This window comes from Atractosteus spatula, chromosome 20, assembly GCF_055471065.1.
Source record: "Atractosteus spatula isolate fAtrSpa1 chromosome 20, fAtrSpa1.hap1, whole genome shotgun sequence".
Taxonomy (NCBI): domain Eukaryota; kingdom Metazoa; phylum Chordata; class Actinopteri; order Semionotiformes; family Lepisosteidae; genus Atractosteus; species Atractosteus spatula.
The window spans coordinates 18006660-18028086 of NC_142725.1; the positions used below are offsets into that span (position 1 = coordinate 18006660).

Genomic DNA, 21427 nt, shown 5'->3' on the forward strand with positions numbered 1-21427 from the left:
GAAGGAGGCAGGTGTGATCCTAGTTTCAGGATAATTTTGGATCCGAAACCCCTATGTGTTTGTCCCATTTAGTGTAATCCTAGTCTGCAAGTGGACTCCACACTTCACTGCCATATAGGGCAATGGGTTGGATGACACTTTCAAATAGTCACAGCCAGATTGTTTGGGGGGGGGTGATGTTGTAGAGCCTCCTTCTAATGGCTTAGAAAGCCCTGAGTGCCTTCACTGCCAGGTCAGAACACCTGGGTCAGAGTATGAGTATGGTATGAGTAGTTCCATGTGTTTCAGTATGTTGTTGTTTAGTGTAAAGTTAAGTTTTAGTCTTGTTTCCCTGAGGTCTAACTCCTTCTGGAAAACCATGACTCTGGTCTTGTCCAGATGGGCTGTCAGTGCCCAGGTCTGACGATCCTGCTCCAGCAGTGCCAGGCTCTGCTGCTGACCCTGTTCTGGATCCAGATGGGCTGTCAGTGCCCAGGTCTGACGGTCCTGCTCCAGCAGAGCCAGGCTCTGCTGCAGCCCCTGTTCTGGATCCAGATGGGCTGTCAGTGCCCAGGTCTGACGGTCCTGCTCCAGCAGTGCCAGGTTCTGCTGCTGACCCTGTTCTGGATCCAGATGGGCTGCCAGTGCCCAGGTCTGACGGTCCTGCTCCAGCAGTGCCAGGTTCTGCTGCTGACCCTGTTCTGTCGATCACAGCGGGACCAGGTCATCAGTGTAGAGCAGGAACTTGATTAAGAACTCTACCAAGTAAGAATTTGGCCTGCATTTAAAATGTAGCTATTTTAGCATTTACGTCTTCGTTTCAATATCACAAAATCTACACCTGTCATCACTGGTGTTTCCCTGATGTTATTAATCTCTGACCTGCATGACTCCTCCTCTTACAAGATGTGTTTATTATAATTTTATAGAGCGTTTACTGCAATGTAATGTCAGCTATTTTCCTCCAACTCGGCGGACTGTTTCCAAGACTATTGGAGCTATTCGGAATGAAAGGGATCTTGCACTCAATTCTGAAATTCATGTGGGACTTCAGACTGAACACCAGGCCTGCTGCAGACGATACAGAGAACAAAGAAACAACGTTTGAAATCCTTTTCCTTTCTTGATCAACGTTCAGTTTCACATGTTGGTGGCTCATGTGGGGGATGTTTCCTGACTCAAACAGAGCCTGGAGTGTCACGGAATTTCAGTCCCTCTCTCTCCTGATCTTAACACTCTCTGTCATCAGCAGACGGGCTGACATCACCGGATGAGTCAGGTTTGCGCAGGAGGTTTTAGAGAAACCATCGGAAGAGCTCGGTGGATCTCCGTGTTTCCAGTCCTCCTGAAGGGCTGCGTGCAAAAACAGCGCAAACTTCCGAGGATGGACAAGGAGTCATGCAGAGTGGGAAACGGATGAGAAATACTGAATCACGTCGGAGAGGAGGGCAGTGAAGAGGCACATCATTACACTGAGCTTGACTTTTAGGCCTACGTCATGCCTGTCAAAGTGGGTGACAAAAGACAGAACGAGACACAAGGAGCTGGGGGAGCTCGCAGATCCTACAGCCGCATGTTTTTAATGGAGTTCATGAATGAAGAGATTTGATCAGTGACCCAGGAGTGCGTGTTCAGCAGTGAGGAGAGCTGGTGGGACTTTAAAGACCACAGAGGTGACAACATCGTCTTTCCCCATGAGTCACGGCACACGAGACGCAAGCGTGGTGTGACGCAGGCAGGGGCCGGGCAAACCGTGACTGCCCAGAGGGCAGGAGTGTCCACAGGCGCGGTGACAGGAGGACAGCTTCCTGCTGGACAAGCGCACTCAATCACCTCTGACCTCACGGGTCACTGCCGCCTAGTGTCTCTCTCGCAATGTACACACACATCCCATTTCAAACACCAGACCAAACTGCAGTACCAGCAATGGATTACAGATCATACTGGGACTGGAATTGGGACTGCAACAGAGACTGGGACTGGGAAAGAGACTGGAACTGGAGAAGAGACTGGGACTGAGATCAGAGCTGGGGCTGGAAAGGTGGAGGTATAGTTGAGGCTGCCTCTCCCCTGCTGCAGCTCATCAGTCCTCACCCCAGTGAGCTGCCTGCCTCTGCCGAAGGGGTTGTGATCAATCCCTCTCCTGGGCTGGGCCGAGCGAGCATGTCGGGCGCGGGGTACTGCCGGGAGCCGCGATCTCAGGGCCTCGTCTCTTCTCTTCAGCTGAGCTGAGCCAGAGCCCCAGCAGGGGAATTTTCTGACTGGTGTCGGTGCTCAGAATAACAATGCAAATAAACCTAAAAATAACCCTGACAGCCGCTCTCCCGGCCTCCATGAGCTTTGTGGTGGGGCTGGTTTCCGTTCCTGAGATGAGTTGGCTATTATTCTTTAAAATGAAAAACTACAAAGGTAACTAGAAACCCTGGGGAAATTCCTGTGCTCGCTGGGTGCTGTTTTTCTCCAGTTGCCCTGTGGCAGCTGCACAAAACCTCTGTCCCCCATGAAACACCAGGTCTCAGCCTTGGCTTTATTGCAGCAGACTTTATTTCCTACACAGCTTGCCCTACAAGCGTACATCATCACAGAAAGAGCACAGTGCAGCAGAGCTCGAGAGCCAGGGCTCTGCGCACTGTGGAAGACACAGCATGGCACAGGCAGACACAGCTGCCAGGGCCAAAGAACTCCACTCAAACAGAGAGGTACAGCAGCATGTAAGGACACCAAGAACAAGACAAGTCACATAACACCAAACATTCTGGGAACATCAGAACAGCCCAGTGGCTGATGCGCCACTAGCACAGAGACAGGTAGAGGGGTGACCCCAAGGTCACCAAACTCCCCTCCACCACAGTGCACAAGCCAGCCAGTGCCAGGACCACCACCACACTGATGGTCAATTAAATACTTGTAGAGCCGGCTAGAGCAAAATTCTGCAGCAGAGCAGACCAGAGAGGCTACAGGCTAAGCATCTGTGCCACACTGAAGAGCGGTGAAGTTCACTCCTGGGGTAGCCCGGACCCTTCCGGACGTGATCTGAATCAGCTGTTGACTTAGACGGCTTGTGTCCCACTCTGTCCAGACCGTTACTCATTAAGGACTGGACCAGGAATGAATACCACAGTTCTCCCAGAACTAGCACAGATTCAGTCCAGGGTTTTCATTCTAGAGCTCTTGAATACAACATTGAACAAATTCCTTGGTTAATTGAAGTTCCTGATTATTTTCAGTGGCCTACAGAACGAGCTGGGCCGTAGCCCCTCTGGCCTGGAGTTGTTCCAGCACTGTGCAACTGGAATGATATTAATTCATTCTAACCTTTCATTTCCACCATTTGAATTGAAGTGAGACACATGGTGCATGATGGGGAGTAGAACTCCCCCCTGCTAAATACAATTCAAAAAGCTGCACAGGAATACCGATAACTTAAATCTCAAACTGACACTAGTGTACAGAACAGGTGAACACAGCCTCTGTACAGAACAGGTGAACACAACCCAGGCACACAACAGGTGAACACAACCCAGGCACACAACAGGTGAACACAACCCCTGTACAGAACAGGTGAACACAACCCAGGTACAGAACAGATTAACACAACCCTGGTACACAACAGGTGAACACAACCCAGGTACAGAACAGGTGAACACAACCCAGGTACAGAGGTTTATGTAGCAGCTTGCTCACAAGGCACAGTGCTATAGGCTGCTCCCAGTTTCTGTGCCAGTTCAGCCTTAAGTCTCCTGGATGAAGTATTTCTGGATGTCACTGGGTCAGATTCCTGGTACTTCTGCGTCTCCTGGCGCAGTGTGGATTCCTGTACGGCTGGGGAAGCCCCAGGCTACTGCTGAGGCCACGTCCCCTGACACCTCCCAAACTGTTTCATATCCATAAAAACCCACAGCAGACCCACACAGAAGACTGGGCGAGACACCGCCAACATGCACACAAAACAGACAGTACACAATATCCAAAAGTAAACCTTTCCACTCTCCTTCCCCCCGGGAGCCAGGCGGAACGTCATACACTGTATGAGTAAATCTCCCGGCACTGGCCCTGTCTGCCCAGAGGACACGTCTTCCCAGAGCTTCCCTGCCACAACTCCAGGGCTCCGGAGCCACAGTCCTGCAGGGTTCCAGGTCTCTGCCTCTTTGACAGCGTCAAACCGATGAAGTCCAATTAAGGCAACGCCCAGCTCAATTAGGTCAATCAGAGCAGAGGAGGGGAGAAACCTGCAGATAACGGTGTTTCCCCCGAGGGCCTAGAGCTGTGCACCAGTGATCTAGTGGAAGGAGTGAGTGTGCAACACACCCAGAAGAAGGATCACAAACCGGCGATCACAGTTCACCCAACAACACTGACCAAACTTTAAAAGAGTGAGGCAATAAACATGCTTCAGATACAGGACGCTAAATTGATTCCTGCGAATGCACAAAAGACTTTGGTGATATTACTGTACCTCTGCTTTAGTCCTATAGGTTGTTTAATCTGACTCCTAAATTCACAGAAATAGCTAATGTTCTGCATTGCAGAAGTGCTGAAGAATGAAAATTCATACTGTACATGTTAAGTGTTTGTCTTCTGAAACGACAGAAATAAGGGGGTAATTGTTCTGCTTAGTGATAATTTGTCATTTCTCCTGCAGGAAAGGAAACACCTGATTCCCTTCAGCCAAAACAACCTGTGCGAAGCAGCCCAGAGACACAGCGAGTCCCTGCTCTGAGAGGACGGGCAGCGCAGGCAGGACAGAGCCCCATCGTGCAAACACCAGCACTGCCAGTCCATGTCACTTCCCCTCAGCTGGCCAACTGTGAAACAGCGCCCCCTGTGGCTGCCCCTTGAGCCTGCAGTGTTACCAGCAAGAGCTGCCTCTGTGTGTCCTCCCACCTACACCAGTGCTCGGGGCACTCTCTTTGGCGCTAGCATGGGCCTGTGATGGTTCTCTGTAGTGCCGGTCCAAGACCAAGAGGGCGCTGTTCAGGAAGGGCACGCGAACGGGCACACAAGCAAATAACTGCTGATTCTGAACCTTAACATGGGCCTGCGGAGCACAGGCCACAGAAGACGCTGTCTCTGGGACCTGACAGAGGACAGAGGACAGGTCCAAGACCTCTACCTGAGACATTTCATATGATGAAAACTCACATATACGTATCTTTCTCATGTATCTTTTTTTTGCATTGCAAAAAGCACAGACACATACTTTAAACACTATCGCCAAACAGGTCTCTGTTTTGCTACAGAATAAAATAAAAAAAAAATCAGTGACCACATGAAGAGATTATAAATATCATTTAACTTCAGTTCACATTTGTTGGTTTGCAGATGTGCATGAAGGTCCCATTCCACACGTCGACACCCTGGACTTCACGAGTGGCTTCTGGAATCGAAAGTGTCAGGAAGCAGGAGGAGGTCAGACAGCTTCACATCCTGCGGTGAGTTAGGAGTGAGGATTCCTGCGGGATCGCTGCTGGTCAGACTCACCTGCGCGAGCCGGGCCGATCCCAGCGGAGGCGCGAGGGGGTGGGCAAGAGGACAAGGAGAGGGGGCAGGACGCGACCCGTCACGGTTTGCCCTGGTTTGACTTGACCAGGGACGACCGGCTGCTGTCCCCACTTTCCTCCACCGGCCTGCGGCAGCTGCCGTCTGGGGAGACGCGGGAGGGAAGAGTCAGGAGGCAGGGCGGGTGCCAGGAGCTACTGCTGCTTCCTCTCCTGGAGGAGGGAGGCGCCACGCCACCGGCGCCAGGCTCTGCCCCCAGCGAGCGCGGTGTCCCTACCTGCCCCTTTCATACCAACATACCCAACCCAGCTGGCTCCACCGCTCTGACAGACACTTCCAGCATCGCGCGTGAATACCCTGCACCCAGTGGGGCTCTTTACAGGAGTCAGAGACTGCACTCCCTGACTCATTTTACTCCAATAATCTGCTTCCCTGTGAATTACTATTCTTTTTGTGTGACAGCTTATAGGATTTCCTCATATAAATGAACAAAGGGCATTTCATCTACTCAGACATCTACACAAATCTGTGTGCTCAGGTGCTACATTATTTTCTTATAGCTTGAGTGCTATACTATACTAATTCCCTTATAGCTCATACGCTACACTGCACTCACACAGCTCGTCTGCTGTAATAGTCTCCTACCTGGGTTTATGAAGAGCTTCTTTTTCTTCTTGATGCACGGCCAGATGACGAGTTTGCAGGAGGTGGTGATGACGATGACCAGAAGGACCAGCGAGCTGATGAAGAAGGCCAGCATCAGGCCTGTGGTGGGAGGAAGAGAAACGGCGGAGGTCAGAGTCGGGGGGCGCAGGGCCGGCGCAGAGGCGGGAGGCAGGAAGGGAGAGGACTTGCCCAGTTTGAAGTCGCTCGCGGCTCCTGCCCTTGGCGTTGTGGCGCTCCTGGCGGGCGTGGTGCTGGCGCTCACGGCGGAGATGTACGTGCTGTGGCTTTGACCAGAGAAGCCTGGGACTGGGGTGCCAGGGGACGACTTGGGCGCACTGGGATCGTCGCCGCAGACCACATCCGCCTCCCTCGATCCTTCCACCCTCACCTGCTTCGTTCCACACCTGGAGCAGGGCACGGACAGGGGGGTCACTCTCACAGAGCTCTCCGCGGGCGCAGGGAACGTCTGTCTGCCCTGTCCTTCAGTCCTGATGAAGAGTCACAAACTGCGGCAGACTCACAACGGTCTGTCCCCTGAGGGCCAGGCCTACGGTCACGGAGGGCTAGCTCTTTGCAGACAGGAAGAAGAGGGGGTTTTGCAATTCTAAATGTCTGTCCTTTTCAGTCTTGAACAGAGGAAACTATGAGGGAGAAGGAGGAGAATCCTCAAAGGTAACCCAGCAGACTGAAATATGATCTAGAGGGCACCTGCAGTAACTTGAGGTAAGTGCAGTTAAAACCGAACAGGAAGCACTTCTTTACACAAAGGGTGGTGGGAGTGTGGAACAAGCTACTCAGCCATGTAGGTAAAGCCGATACCCTGGCTTCCTTCAAGGAATGGCAGGATCATATCCTGGGATCAATGAGCTACTAATGACAAAACAGGATCCACTGGGCCAAATGGCCGCCTGTCATTTTTTAACCTTTCTTATAATCTTCTGTGAAGAAACACAGCTCAGACTGTGGGAAGCTGAGGCACTGCCTAGCTAATGGTTTCAGCTAGCTGAGCTCAAGGGGGTACAGCAGTGTCATTGCACATGGCCCAACAGGCCAGTCCAAGCTCCAGCCTGCAGACGGGCTGGAGAGTGACCGACTGCTGGCCCTAGACATCATCTAGGACAGCAGAGCTGCCTGCGAGATTCCAGAGGCGGGAGTTCTAGACCGGAAATTCACAGGCATTTGCAAACAAAGCTGGAATTTGATACATACTCTGTCCATTTAATGCACTTCTCTCCATCAGTAGAATAAAATCCGTCTTTACATGGAACACAACCTTTTTCTGGAACACAAGAAAAAAACAAACAGTTCTGTTAAAGCACACGGCTGCAGAGGGGTGGATGTTCTGGAGGTACTGGAGTAGTGAAGCACTCTGCAGCCTCAGCTTCTCCTGATCCGCTTTCTCCTGTCCCGAGCAGTACCGTAACAGTGTGGCACGCAGAGGGGAGAACAGTCTGTGGCCAGGGTGCTTGGGATCCTGAATGATGGATTGGGCTGTATCGCGGCAGCGTATGGATTGATGGTAAATCACATCCTATGATCCTCTGTGCCGTTGCCACAACCATTGTAGTGCATCTCTGTAGTACTGCTGCACCACACAGTGAGGACACTAGTGAGGACACTTTCTATGGTGCCGCGGTAAAAGTTCACGAGGAGCTGCTTCCCCGCACCGCATTTCTTTAAGCACCATAGAAAGTGCAGGCACTGTTGTGTCTTTTTCAGACTGGCTGCTGTGTTGTGAGTCCAGTCCAGGTCGGTGGAGATCTGCAGGCCGAGGAGCCTGAAGCAGCTGACAGTTTGCACTGGTGTGCCATTGATGCCAATTGGGGCGTGACTCCCTCCTGGTCTCCTGAAGTCCACATTGAGTTCCTTTGTCTTGTTGACATTCAGGCCAGATGGTTGTCAAGGCACTGTCTTGTAAGATGCTCGACCTCACTCCTGTATGCGGACTCATCGTTGTTGTTGATCAGCCCAACAATAGTGATGTCGTCTGTAAACAATGATGCGGTTGCTGCTGTACAGTTGAAGGTGAACAAGGAGTATAGCCTAGGACTTAGACAGCAGCCTTGTGGGGCTCCAGTGTTTAGGATCGCTGTAGAGGAGATATGGTTGCCAATTTTCACCACCTGAGGTCTGTCCGTAGGAAATCCAGTATCCAGTTGCAGATGGAGTTGCATAAGCCCAGATTCCTGAGTGCTGGGACCAGCTTGGCAGGAGCAATTGTGTTGAAGGCTGAGCTGTAATCAATAAACAGCATCCTAACATAGGTACCCCGTCTGTCTAAATATTCTAGAGCAGGGTGAAGTGCTAGAGATATGGGCAGTAAGCAAACTGAAGTGGGTCAAGGGAGTCTGGGATAGAGCAATTTGTATAGGACAATACTTGTCTTTCCAGGCACTTCCAGACCACTGCGCGGTAATCGTTCAAGCAAGTTACCTTGGTCTTCTTGGGCGGTGGCACAGCTGTAGTTTCTTAAAGCACTCGGTACAACTGACAGGGACAGAGAGGGGTTAAAAATGTCTGTATACGCAGGAGATAGCTGGATAGCTGACCTAACAGGTTTTAAGGACATGAGGGGAGACACCATCTGGGCTGGCTGCTTTTCGGGTTTTCACTCTCTTAAAGGCTCTAAGCACCTGATGGTTAGAGAGCTGTGAAACAAAGTCCCCTGGTTTACTGGCAGCCCTGATAGCAGCTCGGTGTTCTGAGCCTCAAAACGGGAGTAGAAGGTGTTCAGCTCATCTGGTAGAGAGGCTTCAGTAGAGGAAATACCGCTGGTGTTGCCTTTGTAGTTCGTGCAAAAAAAGGCGAAGTCGAAAAATGTGGAACAGCTGATTTTAGGGAGTCTTGATTAGCTGCTAATAGAAGAGTACGTGTGAACTCCAGGTCCTCCGGGCCCTGGGCTTCTGTCACAGGGGTGGAAATTATTTTGCACTCACATGCATCATACAGACCTCCCCTCCCTGCAATGCTGAGGCAGCTGTTGAGTTCCCCAGGGTGTGCAGAGCTGGGACACTGACAGAAGGCAGTGATGCTGGAGCAGCTGTGTCTGCAGGTGTGTCAGCAGGTGTGTCAGTAGAGGGTGTGTCTGCAGGTGTGTCAGTAGGAGGTGTGTCAGTAGGGGTTGTGTCTCCAGGTGTGTCAGTAGGAGGTGTGTCTGCAGGTGTGTCAGTAGGGGATGTGTCTGAAGGTGAGTCAGTAGGGGTTGTGTCTCCAGGTGTGTCAGTAGGAGGTGTGTCTGCAGGTGTGTCAGTAGGGGATGTGTCTGCAGGTGTGTCAGTAGGGGATGTGTCTCCAGGTGTCTCAGTAGGGGTTGTGTCTCCGGGTGTGTCTGCAGGTGTGTCAGTAGGGGATGTGTCTGCAGGTGTGTCAGTAGGAGGTGTGTCTCCAGGTGTGTCAGTAGGGGATGTGTCTGCAGGTGTGTCAGTAGGAGGTGTGTCTCCAGGTGTGTCTGCAGGTGTGTCAGTAGGAGGTGTGTCTCCAGGTGTGTCAGTAGGGGTTGTGTCTCCAGGTGTGTCTGCAGGTGTGTCAGTAGGAGGTGTGTCTCCAGGTGTGTCAGTAGGGGATGTGTCTCCAGGTGTGTCAGTAGGAGGTGTGTCTGCAGGTGTGTCAGTAGGGGATGTGTCTGCAGGTGTGTCAGTAGGAGGTGTGTCTGCAGGTGTGTCAGTAGGAGATGTGTCTGAAGGTGAGCCAGTAGGAGGTGTGTCTGAGGGTGTGACTGGAAGTGTTTCTGCAGGTAGAGCTCTTACCTTTGGCTTCCATTTCATATCCTTTCTCACAGGTGCAGGTCTCATTGTTAGAGTCTCGAGAAACAAACCCAGGCAGACACTTACAGACGGCATTGCTCTTGCGCGTGCAGGGAGAAACTTCTTCGCTGCCTTTATCTGCAGGAAAAGAACCTCTGTGTTAGACAGACAAGCAGACGTTTTTCCTGGAATAGGTGGAGAGCATTTGGAGTTTGAAGCCTGCACCAGCTGGGACTGTGGGAACTGATGTGGTCGGGCCCACGCAGACCCAGGGTGCCGGTTCTGATCCAGACCAGCTCTTTGGACAGAACCATGGCAGCCCGGGGGCGAGCCTGAACTGAGCCTGTTAGCTGTGTGTATCTGGGCTCTAGCGAGTAAGCGGACCAGTGAGTCCGAGCGGAAGAGACAGGCGACCTCTGGGATGGACAGGCACACCGTCCCGGACCAAGGAAGAAGAAGAGGAGTCGCTCTTACTCTTATTGCACACCGAGCACTTCAGACAGGTCTTGCTGTGATTGGGCTTTGGCTGATAGCGGTCATCTTGGCAGGCCACACAGCCATCTTGCTCATAAGATCTCTTCTCACCTGGAAGGACACAAGAAAGTCAACACGTCACTTCCCACTGCCAGGCGCACCTCACAGGACTAGAGCACAGGCTGGGACAGGGATGGAGAAGGAAACTGACCACAAAACATAATACTAATCAGCCAATTGCTCAAACTCCTCACAGGCAGAGACAGTCAACCCAGCAGACCTCTTAACAGGACACAAGGGGAAATTACATGCAAGTACATACAGATGAGAAAAGGAGGCACTTTACACAAGGGGTTGCGGGGGTCTGTAACAAGCTGATACCTTGGCTTCTCTGGAGAAACAGCTGGGGGAGATCCTGGGATCATCTAGTTTCTAGCTGCCCACCGGGCCTATCACCTTTCACATGTTTCTAAAGGACAGTGTCTCAGATTGGTAGGACAGACTGAAAATCCAAGACACTTAACTTTAATAACAGCTAACGCATCCCCAAAGCAAGGAGCAGCTGTGCAATAAAAACAAACAGGGATCTGGAACCTGCTTGTGTAGCAGGCAAGGATATGTTCACAAACATCTTGATTGACACTGAGATCTATCTGTTCAGCACAGATAAAAGATTTCCTTTGAAAGAACATTGTGCAGGAGATAAGAATCTGACCCACATTTCATAGTAACAGAGATTGAATCGGATGTGATTGACACTATGCAGCTCATCACAAACCTTTCGAGAGCTGAGCGCTAGACGCACGGTACAGCGAAGACGGAGCAGAACGCACACTCTGGAGCAGACACTGAAACAGGCCTTGGACACCTCCAGTCAAGAAGACTCGCTCTCCGCCTGGTCTTCCCATCAACACGGCCAGAGAGACTCGCCGGGACAGGCTGCTCGACTAACGCGCTGAGCCCCGAGATCCCAGTGGGACCACTGTAACGCCGTTCCCCTCGGTCTTTACAGGCCTCCCAGTTTCCAGGCCACAGGAGGTGTGAGGTGTCCTAATATTAACAGTGTGGGGGGGTGTCGTGTCTGGAGGGAGAGGTGTGTGGCCATCGGTCAGCTGCACCAGTGCTCCCAGCCTTCTGCTGCGGAGCGAAAGTTCCTCTTTTTTCTTCTCTAAAGTCAGTTCTCCAGATGCGCAAAGGAAATGTAAAAAAAATCTTCTGCACTCCTACATCATTTCTTGCAAGATTTGCAGGCTTCAACAGGAAGGGGGAGCAGAAGATGCTGCAGAAATTCCACAGCAGCCTCAGCACGTGGGCAGGTCAAGAGCTCGGCCCCCCCGCGGGCGAAACCGACTACTTCTCCACAAACTGCCTGCGCAGCCGACTTCATTAAATGCTTCATGACTGTAAATTGAATAATAATGCTCACCCGACACAGCCAGGCGGTGTTTTAAGATAAAAAATGGACAATCCCAGCCCTTCCCAGAACAAACCTGTGGCACCTCTGCTTCCTTAACTCCATACTCGTCTGCTTATTAATGTGCTCCACAGACGCTCTTAGCCAAACGGTGAAAAATTACATTGAGTGTAAATACAAGCATGAGTTACAAAATAAACTTAATAAAGGACATCGATGCTGACTGCACTAATGCAAACTGGAAGAGCAAGTACAGTACTGAGGCAGTGTCCAACGTAGACAATGAGCAGCGCTGGGGACAGTCTCCAGTGTGGACACAGAGCGCCACTGGGGATGGTGTCCAGTGTGGACACAGAGCGCCACTGGGGACAGTCTCCAGTGTGGACACAGAGCGCCACTGGGGACAGTGTCCAGTGTGGACACAGAGCGCCACTGGGGACAGTGTCCAGTGTGGACACAGAGCGCCACTGGGGACAGTCTCCAGTGTGGACTCAGAGCGGCACTGGGGACGGTGTCCAGTGTGGACACAGAGCGCCACTGGGGATGGTGTCCAGTGTGGACACTGAGCGCCACTGGGGACGGTGTCCAGTGTGGACACAGAGCGCCACTGGGGACAATGTCCAGTGTGGACACAGAGCGCCACTGGGGACGGTGTCCAGTGTGGACACAGAGCACCACTGGGGACAATGTCCAGTGTGGACACAGAGCGCCACTAGGGACAGTTTTTTCCAGTGTTTTCCACTGTTACTTTTAGTGGACTTAGCAAGTTACATTACCAGCTTGAAAATTAAAGTTGATGTGAACTGAAGGTGAAAATAATTTGTCAAGATCATTTAATCGCAGCTGCAAGCCAACTGTACCCAGATCCTGTGCAGGGATGGAGTGCAGGGATTATATTGTACCTCTGTATAACACAGAGGAAGGACTACAGCCACTACATCCCACTGAGGTCCAGGTCAGCACACAGCAACATTCAGTAAAGCCCAGTGAGATCAGAGTAAAAACACAGCAAATCGTAGTAAAGCTCTGTGTGCACAGTATGGTGCAGTAAAGCCCAGTGTGAGTGTGGCAACAGTGCAGTAAAGCGCAGTAAAGGCAGCAGTTTACAGAGGCAGGCTGGTCCTGCTCAGAGGATCCTGTGATGTAAGGCGTGAGAAGGGTGTGAAATTCCCCACCGGAGTTACAGCCCTCATGAGAGGAGACCCCTGCCGCACCGAGATCAGTCAGAGAGGCGCCGAGCGCACACTGCGCCAGGCTGAGCCCCGGGTCTGAGCAGCAGCGAGGAGCATCCCCGTGCTGAGACTCGAGGCACTAAGAGTCGCGGGTTCGAGCGCAGAGCACAGCCACCTGGCTCGGGCTGTGGGACAGAGCCTGGCCGTGCCCATGGCATGAGGGCGAACACAGAGACAGAGAGCTGAGCTCCTCAGGCTCTGGCTCACTCAGCGCCCTCCACACAGAGCCTGGCCCTGAGTCTAGGCTGCCAGCGGGGTCTGCTGACCAGACCACCCGCTCCAGGGGGCCCACCTGGGAATTATCCCAGTGTCAGCTTTTACACTAGCTGGCATCATTATGGTCTGCGCTGCTCCTAATCTTTTGGCCAGATGCCGGTGCCTTCAGTCAAGGAACTGCTGCTGTTCTAGTCCCAGGGCGTTTAACTCAGCCAGCACTCAGACCAGTTAGGTACTGTCAGTGCTCACCGGGCCAGTGCTGCCCTGCAGCTCTGTGTAGGACAGAGACCGGACACCCCAGACGATGACCAAAGGCCCTCTGGATGGATCAGAGAAGAGCCTACCTGGCTGGCACAGCGGCGTGCCCGCGGTCCGCTGCAGGTGCCCCAGCAGAAGGAAGAGCCCGGCGAGCTGCAGTATCCCAGAGCGCAGGGGAGCCATGCTGTTCGCACGTTGTCACACTGCACTTCCTCTGCTCTGCCAGTGGGACAGCCGCCCGTTTTGTCTGCCAGGTGACATCACGCAAACCACAGATCTTTTTTTAAGCAGCTCTTACGTAATGGAAGGATGACATCAGAGCACAGCAGCGACTGAAAACGCAGTAAGAGGTCGATACTGAAAGGGCCTGTGAGATCAAGAGAAATAATCCACCAGCTTTCATCAGTTGTTTTTCTGACACAGAGAAAGATTACAATGAGGGACTATAAATTCACAGATGGATTAAAGAAGCAAACATGATCAAGAACATAATTAAGACATGCAGCCTGTGAAACCCAGAGAGGTGCCTGATGGGAGGTCCTTGTGTTTGTGATTGCGGGTGTAGGAGCTGTGTTGTCTGCACTCCTGCTCTGGGGCTGTGGAGCAGGTACTGCTGACCACACTGCCCGTCCACTGCTGCCCGGTCAGCCCCTGGTCCACTGGCTGAGCAGACCAAACACCTCTGAGTTTAGAAAGCAGTGCCCCTACCAGCAGCACCCACAGAGCAGGCCAGTGCTGGGGGTGCAGCAGGCTGGGAGGAGACAGCACCGAGAAGGGGGGACCCGCGCCCCAGAACCCTGCACCGACAGGCCCTCTGCTCAGCCCTCTCAGTCAGCAGACCGAAGAGAGCTACCTCACTGCCGCTGCAGGACCAGATCACAGATCACGTCAACACCCCCTCCTACAAAAGCAGCCTGTCCCAGAGAAACACTGAACATTTTTTAAAAGAGCTTGAAAGCAAATGTCATGCAAAAGCCAAAAATAGAAGGCAGATAGACCCGATGACGGTGAGCCTGAAACCCCCGGCCGCTACTTTCCAGAACCGCTGCTGTTCCACTGCCGCACCTTCGGGGGCAGCGTAGCGCGGAGCCTTGCGGTGAGGCAAAAGGTCATGGAGGTGCCTGCAAGGACACCCCAGCACAGCTGCACCCACATGGCAGGGACAGAGGACCTGGGTTTTGACGCTAAGACAGCTGCACGTCTTTCATCTTGCGCCAGGCTTGAAACCACGGGCTGAGAACACCAACTCAAGTGCAAAGGCCAAGCTGGGGTTAGTGGCATGAGCACTGCTCCTGCGTGCACCCTGATGCGCCAGACCCCTCTCTCCTCTGCCCTGTGCCCCGCTGGCCGGCCGTTTCTGTTCACCGGTGAACCTCCTCCTTGCAGTACACTGGTCAACTGCCCTCAGATGACAGCAGCTGGAAGCATGGTCTTGCGATCGCTGTGAGATTGCTGTAGGAGCAGACCGAAAGCAGCCCCGCCAAGCTGTGAAAACTGAGACTTCTTTCTTCCTCCAGCAAATGGCTGGATGAGATTCTGAGATCAGTCTGTTACTAATGACCAAACAGAACAGATAAGACTTGTTTGCAACAGGTTAATGTTGTTTTTCCTCTGGCGTTGCCTTTAAATAACAGTTTACACTATATATACTGTATACTTACAGATGTCTGGGAGCAGAACTTTAACTCTTTAACTCTTCTCGAGTGGCTGAAGGAAAGTGGCTTTGTTCCCTCCCAACAAAACTCCACATTAGCACCCCACACACTCGTACTGTAAGTTCATCTCAGTGTCAGTCTGGTGGGTCACCTGGGACCTTGCAGGGACAAAGGAGGAGCAGTTGAGTGTCCAAAAACTCTTTCCAAAATCCAGAACTCTTGCGGAGTCTCTTCTCTCCCTGCTGGTCCATCTCCAGGAGCTGCTGCCTGCCTGCAGAGTCTCTTCTCTCCCTGCTGGTCCATCTCCAGGAGCTGCTGCCTGCCTGCAGAGATTCTTCTGTCCCTGCTGGTCCGTCTGCTGGAGCTGCTGCCTGCCTGCAGAGTCTCTTCTCTCCCTGCTGGTCCATCTCCAGGAGCTGCTGCCTGCCTGCAGAGTCTCTTCTCTCCCTGCTGGTCCATCTCCAGGAGCTGCTGCCTGCCTGCAGAGTCTGTTCTCTCCCTGCTGGTCCATCTCCAGGAGCTGCTGCCTGCCTGCAGAGTCTGTTCTCTCCCTGCTGGTCCATCTCCAGGAGCTGCTGCCTGCCTGCAGAGTCTCTTCTCTCCCTGCTGGTCCATCTCCAGGAGCTGCTGCCTGCCTGCAGAGTCTCTTCTCTCCCTGCTGGTCCATCTCCAGGAGCTGCTGCCTGCCTGCAGAGTCTGTTCTCTCCCTGCTGGTCCATCTCCAGGAGCTGCTGCCTGCCTGCAGAGTCTGTTCTCTCCCTGCTGGTCCATCTCCAGGAGCTGCTGCCTGCCTGCAGAGTCTCTTCTCTCCCTGGAGAGAAGTCACCGTCTTGCTCCAGCTTCAGGAAATTATGTAGCACAGCCTTTCCTTCTTCTCCTGGGAAACAGCAGCCTTTATAAAAAGTCTCCCATTTTTATAGGGCAAGGCTTGTGTGAGTCTCTCTGACAATCGCTGACGTCACTGGCGTCAGTTCTCTCCGCTTTAGGAAGGAGCCGCAGTCAGCGTGTCAGTCTCTGTCCTCTGAAGCACAGCAACAGGAGGGAGCCAAGCTGGGCGAATAGTTCACTTCCCCTGCAGAGGACCTACGAACTCAAGGCGCCGATCCCTTCCTGTTCCCACGCCTTCCCCGAGACCTGCACCTCTGACATCACAGGTGATTGCACTTCCTGTCAAAAGCCAGAAACCTTTGGCTCGTGGCATTGATGTCCTACTGCTCGGGCATCTGTGCTAGTGATTCAGGATGACCCAGCATGTAGAGATGCAGGGAATCCTACTGGAGGCAGGACATGTGTCTGACCAGCAGACCTGGGCAAAGTTGGGATGATACAAAGACTGGACTGCAAGTATTATTGTTTAAAAAGGCTTTAGAATGAGAACAGAGCACGATTTCGGTCTTACTGAACCCGAAGTGAAGACCCGTCAGTAGAAGCAGTGCCCACGCATGCATAATCACTTTCTCATAACTGTCCAGTTGTGGTTAGCCACGGTTTATTGCTGTGGTTACCTTGCAGTGCAGTGTTTTCTATCTAAACTGTATGAAGGGGAGCTGAGGCCTGTGAAGAGGCATGAGTCACTGAGGGACAGTCCTACAGTGCACTCCTGGTCTGAAAAAACAGACTTCGTGAATCACCTCTTTCTCAAAGAGCTGAGACCTTCACGTGACGGTATCTGCATCGAGACAGAAAAGTTGACTAAAGGAAAGTTGTCTCGTCCGAAGCACAGTAATAAGGCACTGAAACAACCGACACAGCACTCCCACACTTGCTCTCAGCACAGGCCTGGTCCAGCCGAAGTCCTGCTACATTCACTGCGCCTGCCAGGACACAGCTGGGGCTCCTTGTCCCCATTTCAGGGAAGTTCCAGGATGAGATTTCCTTGCAAAGTGATTCAAAACTCAATGTCTGGCTCCTCTGTGATACGAGTACCCATGGTCATGCTGCGCCCCTGTACCTACTGCAGATCCTGCATGATGGCCGCTCTGGTTTATCTGGGACTACAGCCTCCGTGCCCGTGTGAATCTGGGGCAGCTGCAGCTGGGCACAATGGGCCGTCCTGTACCTGCTCCCGGGTTCGAGCTACCCTGTGCTGAGGAAGTGAACAGGCAAGGAGCCACAGAACCAGCATCCCTGCTACTGCTGAAACGCACAAAACACAGTTGACTCTTTAGCTGCAGCACATCTGACTGCTGTTCAGTTACCACTCTGGAGTACAGAGTTGCCCTCAAAAGAAAATGGGAAAAAAAAAGTCTCGGCATTCTCCCCGTCTCTGCTGCCTGGGGACGTGTGTGCTTTTGCCACGATTGGGGGGTTGCAGGGAGACCCAGTGTGCCGCTGTGCCCCAAAACTCAGCAAACTGTGCTTTGCTGCCATAAGGGTGCTGCAGAAATTCAGCCTGGGCTTCAGCCTCACGGCACGCCGGTGTTTCCCGTCCAGAGATCCTGTCCTGGCGACTCGCATGGCGGGGCAGACAGCGTGTGTGCAGACCCGTACTGCACGTACGGGCCCTGCGCTTGCCGGCCTCTCTGAGTCAGCAGGGTTTATGGTAATCTAACAACAGCAGCGCTGCAGGGGGTGAAACCTCTAACAAACGCAGTAACAGGAAAAGAAGAGATGCTAACAAAGCAACACTGAGAAACCACAGGGCCCCTTGTTTACGGGCTCTTACCGTAACAAACCCTCACCTGATCACTGGTAGCTTCTTGGCAGCTGGGTAGGTGTGACAGCGACAGCGACAGCCTGCTCTTTTTCCAGGCATGGAAACCGCAGCTGTGGCCGAGGACGCCAAGCTGGTTATCGATCACAGCGCCGACCCGAGCAGGCCGGCGCCGGCCCCGCTGACACCAACTGACAAACAGCAAGATGGAAAACGTCACGCTCGACTTTCCTCTCCCGGCCCGAGCCGGAGAGAACTGGGTGTGAGAGCCTCTGACGCGCGTTGACGCAAACCGCAGAACGCGGAGCAGGCCGAGCCGGCCAACGAGTGGTCTTCCTCTCGAGAGGTCGAGAAGCCCCCTGGGAGAGAGTGTAACTTGGGACGAGCTTTCTAACACCTCAGTGTGCAGAAGCCTGGAGAGCAGGTACACCTCCCTCTGTACTCACAAGAGCCCCAGGCGAGCACAAGATGAGCCCGAGACAAGCACGAGAGGAGCACGAGGAGAGCATGAGACAAGCCCGAGAGGAGCCCGAGAGGAGCCCGAGAGGAGCCCAAGAGGAGCCCGAGGCACATTCAAGCAAAATCCCAGCCACTTGCAATTCTCCTAAACTACTCAAGGCGCTCGATTTCTGTTGCTGGCTGCACATGTTCTGATTTAACCTTCCGGGGAATCCCACATGTGCCTCCACATTTTTTCCGAATCGACAACCTAGATCAGCTTTTTATTTTTGGAGACGGTTAGTGTGACTGCAGGGCAGCTGCCAGTGTCTGGGTCTTTCCGGCAGCTCAGCTAGCAGCTTGAGCCTCACCGGGACACACAGATACAGCCTTCTTACACAAAACTGTGGAAAGAAAACTCAGCAACATGTGAGTTTCATCAATAACATGAGACTGCAGGCTGGGGCACATGAGGAATTAACCAGAGAGCACAAGAAGCTACCCTGGTTCAAGCCAGCACCAGCAAGGAAAATCACAATCAGAGAAAAACAGAAACAGAAAAGTTCAGACCTTAGTAAATAAACACAGTCCAAAACCCCCCTCCTCCTCAGTCACCTCTGTAACGAGTGGTTTCAGACTGAGCCCTCCGTTCTGCAGACCCTGTTCCATTCACAAAAACAGCAGCTTGCCCACACCCCCATGGGCTGGGGTTTTTCTGAGCAAAGCAAAGTGCTATTGAGATGACTGCAACCACAACACCAGCTTTAAAACACTAACAGATACTGCAGGATAAACTAGTGCCCTTCTGTCAGACTCTGCGAGTCGAGTCAGCTCCGAGTTCTGATTCTGGATCCAGAGCTTAAGAAGGGGGAGGAATCCGAACCTGGGACAGGTCTGATCTACCATCGCTCCTCGGAGCCGGGGCAGAGCTGGGAAAGGGGGCTTGGACCAACAGAAGAAGATGGTTAGCTGGAAGAGCGCCGCTGGCACAAAACCCAGCTGAGCCAGGATGCCCCAGGACCCGGGCTGGGGCTGGTTTTGAAGGTTGCCCCTCCAAGGGGCGCGGTTTGCTCTGCTCTTGCCACAGTGCGCTGCAGTACGCTCTAAGGTGGCTTTTGTCTGCAGACTGTGTCTGAGCTCGTGAGTCTCATCTGAGTCCTGTCACTGAGCTTCAGATAATACCAGCTGAGAAACTGCTCTTCTTCCACTACGCACACGCCTGAGAAGTCTTCTCAGACGCTCTCCTCGAATTCTAACATTTTGTCTGGGTTTCACAGTCAAACGGATATCAGATTTATGGTGGCAACAATTTCTTTTGCTACTTTCCTGCTTATCTTTCGTTCGGTCTCTTTGTTCGAATCTGCTTATTCAGGGCAGGTCTTTTCTGAAAATGCTTGCTGTGAATCACCTCCCACAGGACACTCCAGGTGAACAGAGACACAAAAAAAGTGAAAACAGGTCGTGGAACAGAATTTGCAGATTAAAGGCTTTTATCTGTAAGAATCTGTGTGTCAGCCTCTCCACCTTCAGCACCGTTTCTGAGCCCTCGGCACTGTTTCCAGTGAAGTTCCAGTATTTTGCTGTAGCTGTGCAGAGATTGCAGAGCAAAGTGCACCCTGACAGTTTCCTACAAGAGGGGTAAACCTGCTATTTTTTAAAAAGGTGAATTCCAGACCTTTTCTCTAAGCGCAGAAGAGCAAGAGAACACCGTTTCTGTCACTGGGCAACTTAAAGGGCAGCATCCTCGTCTCGCAGTGACCTGCTGGAAAAAGCTGAGCAAAATAGGTAGTTGAGTAATGGATTACCGAATTTACACAAAATCCACGTAAAAGCATCTCCTCCACACTCCACTGTTCAACGTCAGGTATTTAAAGGTCCAGAAGTAAGAAAGACGAAACGTCTCTGCCTTTGCTTGCGGCGGTGGGGACTCGCGTTTTGGCCATATTACCGAGGCCCTGCACTCAGGCCCCTTCTCTCAAGAGGAGCCCCGCTTTCCCGAGACTTCGAGGTTCGAGGTTCTGGGGGCGCCAATGAACCTTCAGAAGTATGTTCGCAATCTACATGGTCAGAGTGAATAAGAACTCAAAAAATAGAATAAGTTTCTCTGCTGAATAAGCACAGCTCTCTTAGTATAATGCGGTTCACTTAAGAAGTGAATCAGTAGCCTGGTTTCACCTCGAGAGTGCCATCCCTTATGTCTCCATATTTCTGCACAGTTCTTGCAGTCCTACTGTATATCCAAAAATGATGGGGAAGGAGTACACATGAGTGGACAGACTTGGACTGCTGTTATATTTGTGCAAGAGACAACTTACCTCTGTGTTTTCAAGACCCGGGATGTGTTTGTCTGTCTGCAATTAATCAAGGCGTTAACTAACAACATCAGTGACAGGGTGGGGGAGATCAAGGACATCACCTGCTTGCCTTGACATTCTTTGTTAAAAAGACGTTCCTCAGCATGGCAAAGGCCGAGCACGATTGTGTCCCAGGCAGCGCTGGGGAGAGGAGCGGCCCTCCTGCACCACGATGCTGAGCTGCAGCACGCTGGCTGTGCTGGCGTACTCGCTCCACCCTCTGCCCGCTGGGCGTTTTACTCAGAACCAGACGCTATCTGCAGTGCAGAGGGAGGTCTGAAATGTATAATCAACTTTTATATTTTTATGAGTGTTCTTTCGCATTTTTATCTGTCTTGATCATGGTGCGCAAGCAGTTTCCTTTCAAATGATACCCTTTCTCATAGTGTGTTTTGTTTGACTATCTAAAGAAAATGGAGCACAAGCAGTTCTCAAATCGAACTGGGGGAGAGATTACATCACTCTGGGTTTAGAGATGCACAGTCCAGATGCAGGAGCCTGCCATCGAGGGGAAGGACAGCTGCACTTGTTCAGGGGGCTAGCAGTCAGAACCACCCTGGGGTCAAAGGGCAATACAAATGTGACATCGGTTTGTCACCATGTGTGTGATGGACTGAACCTATTCCTCTCTAAAGGTATCTGAGGAATCTTAAGGTGGCAGAGGACGATCTAACTTACTGGATGGTTCCAAACACAATTCCTCATCTTCAGCTCGGACGCCATTTGTGCTGTCCCATGTCTCTTCTTAAGATCAAAACTTGACAAATCTTGACGCATTTGTTCACACTGGAGTTGCTTGTGAAAAACACATCTTCACACATTAAGAAGTGTTAAGTGGTTGTGTAC

The 21427-nt window shown here is 52.2% G+C and overlaps 1 protein-coding gene across 1 annotated transcript; it reads right to left on the reverse strand.

The window, feature by feature from the left end:
* Nucleotides 1-2525: 2525 nt before the first annotated feature.
* LOC148817699 (uncharacterized) lies at nt 2526-13681 on the reverse strand. The gene is made up of 7 exons (XM_088938315.1): nt 13568-13681; nt 10362-10472; nt 9891-10025; nt 7354-7423; nt 6334-6548; nt 6084-6243; nt 2526-5622 (listed from the first exon to the last, which is right to left on the reverse strand). Exons 1-7 carry the CDS (start codon nt 13662-13664, stop codon nt 5457-5459), a joined length of 954 nt encoding a protein of 317 aa, XP_088794441.1. The 5' UTR covers nt 13665-13681; the 3' UTR covers nt 2526-5456.
* Between the last annotated feature and the right edge of the window lie 7746 nt (nt 13682-21427).

What these genes read in the sequence shown, in the direction of transcription:
- LOC148817699 (XM_088938315.1), bottom strand. Translation starts at nt 13,664, where the DNA reads ATGGCTCCCCTGCGCTCTGGGATACTGCAGCTCGCCGGGCTCTTCCTT. An exon ending in ATATGAAATGGAAGCCAAAG is followed by an intron (nt 7,424 to 9,890) that starts GTAAGAGCTCTA and finishes CTTGTGTTCCAG; the next exon opens with AAAAAGGTTGTGTTCCATGT. An exon ending in CGCGAGCGACTTCAAACTGG is followed by an intron (nt 6,244 to 6,333) that starts GCAAGTCCTCTC and finishes CTCCCACCACAG; the next exon opens with GCCTGATGCTGGCCTTCTTC.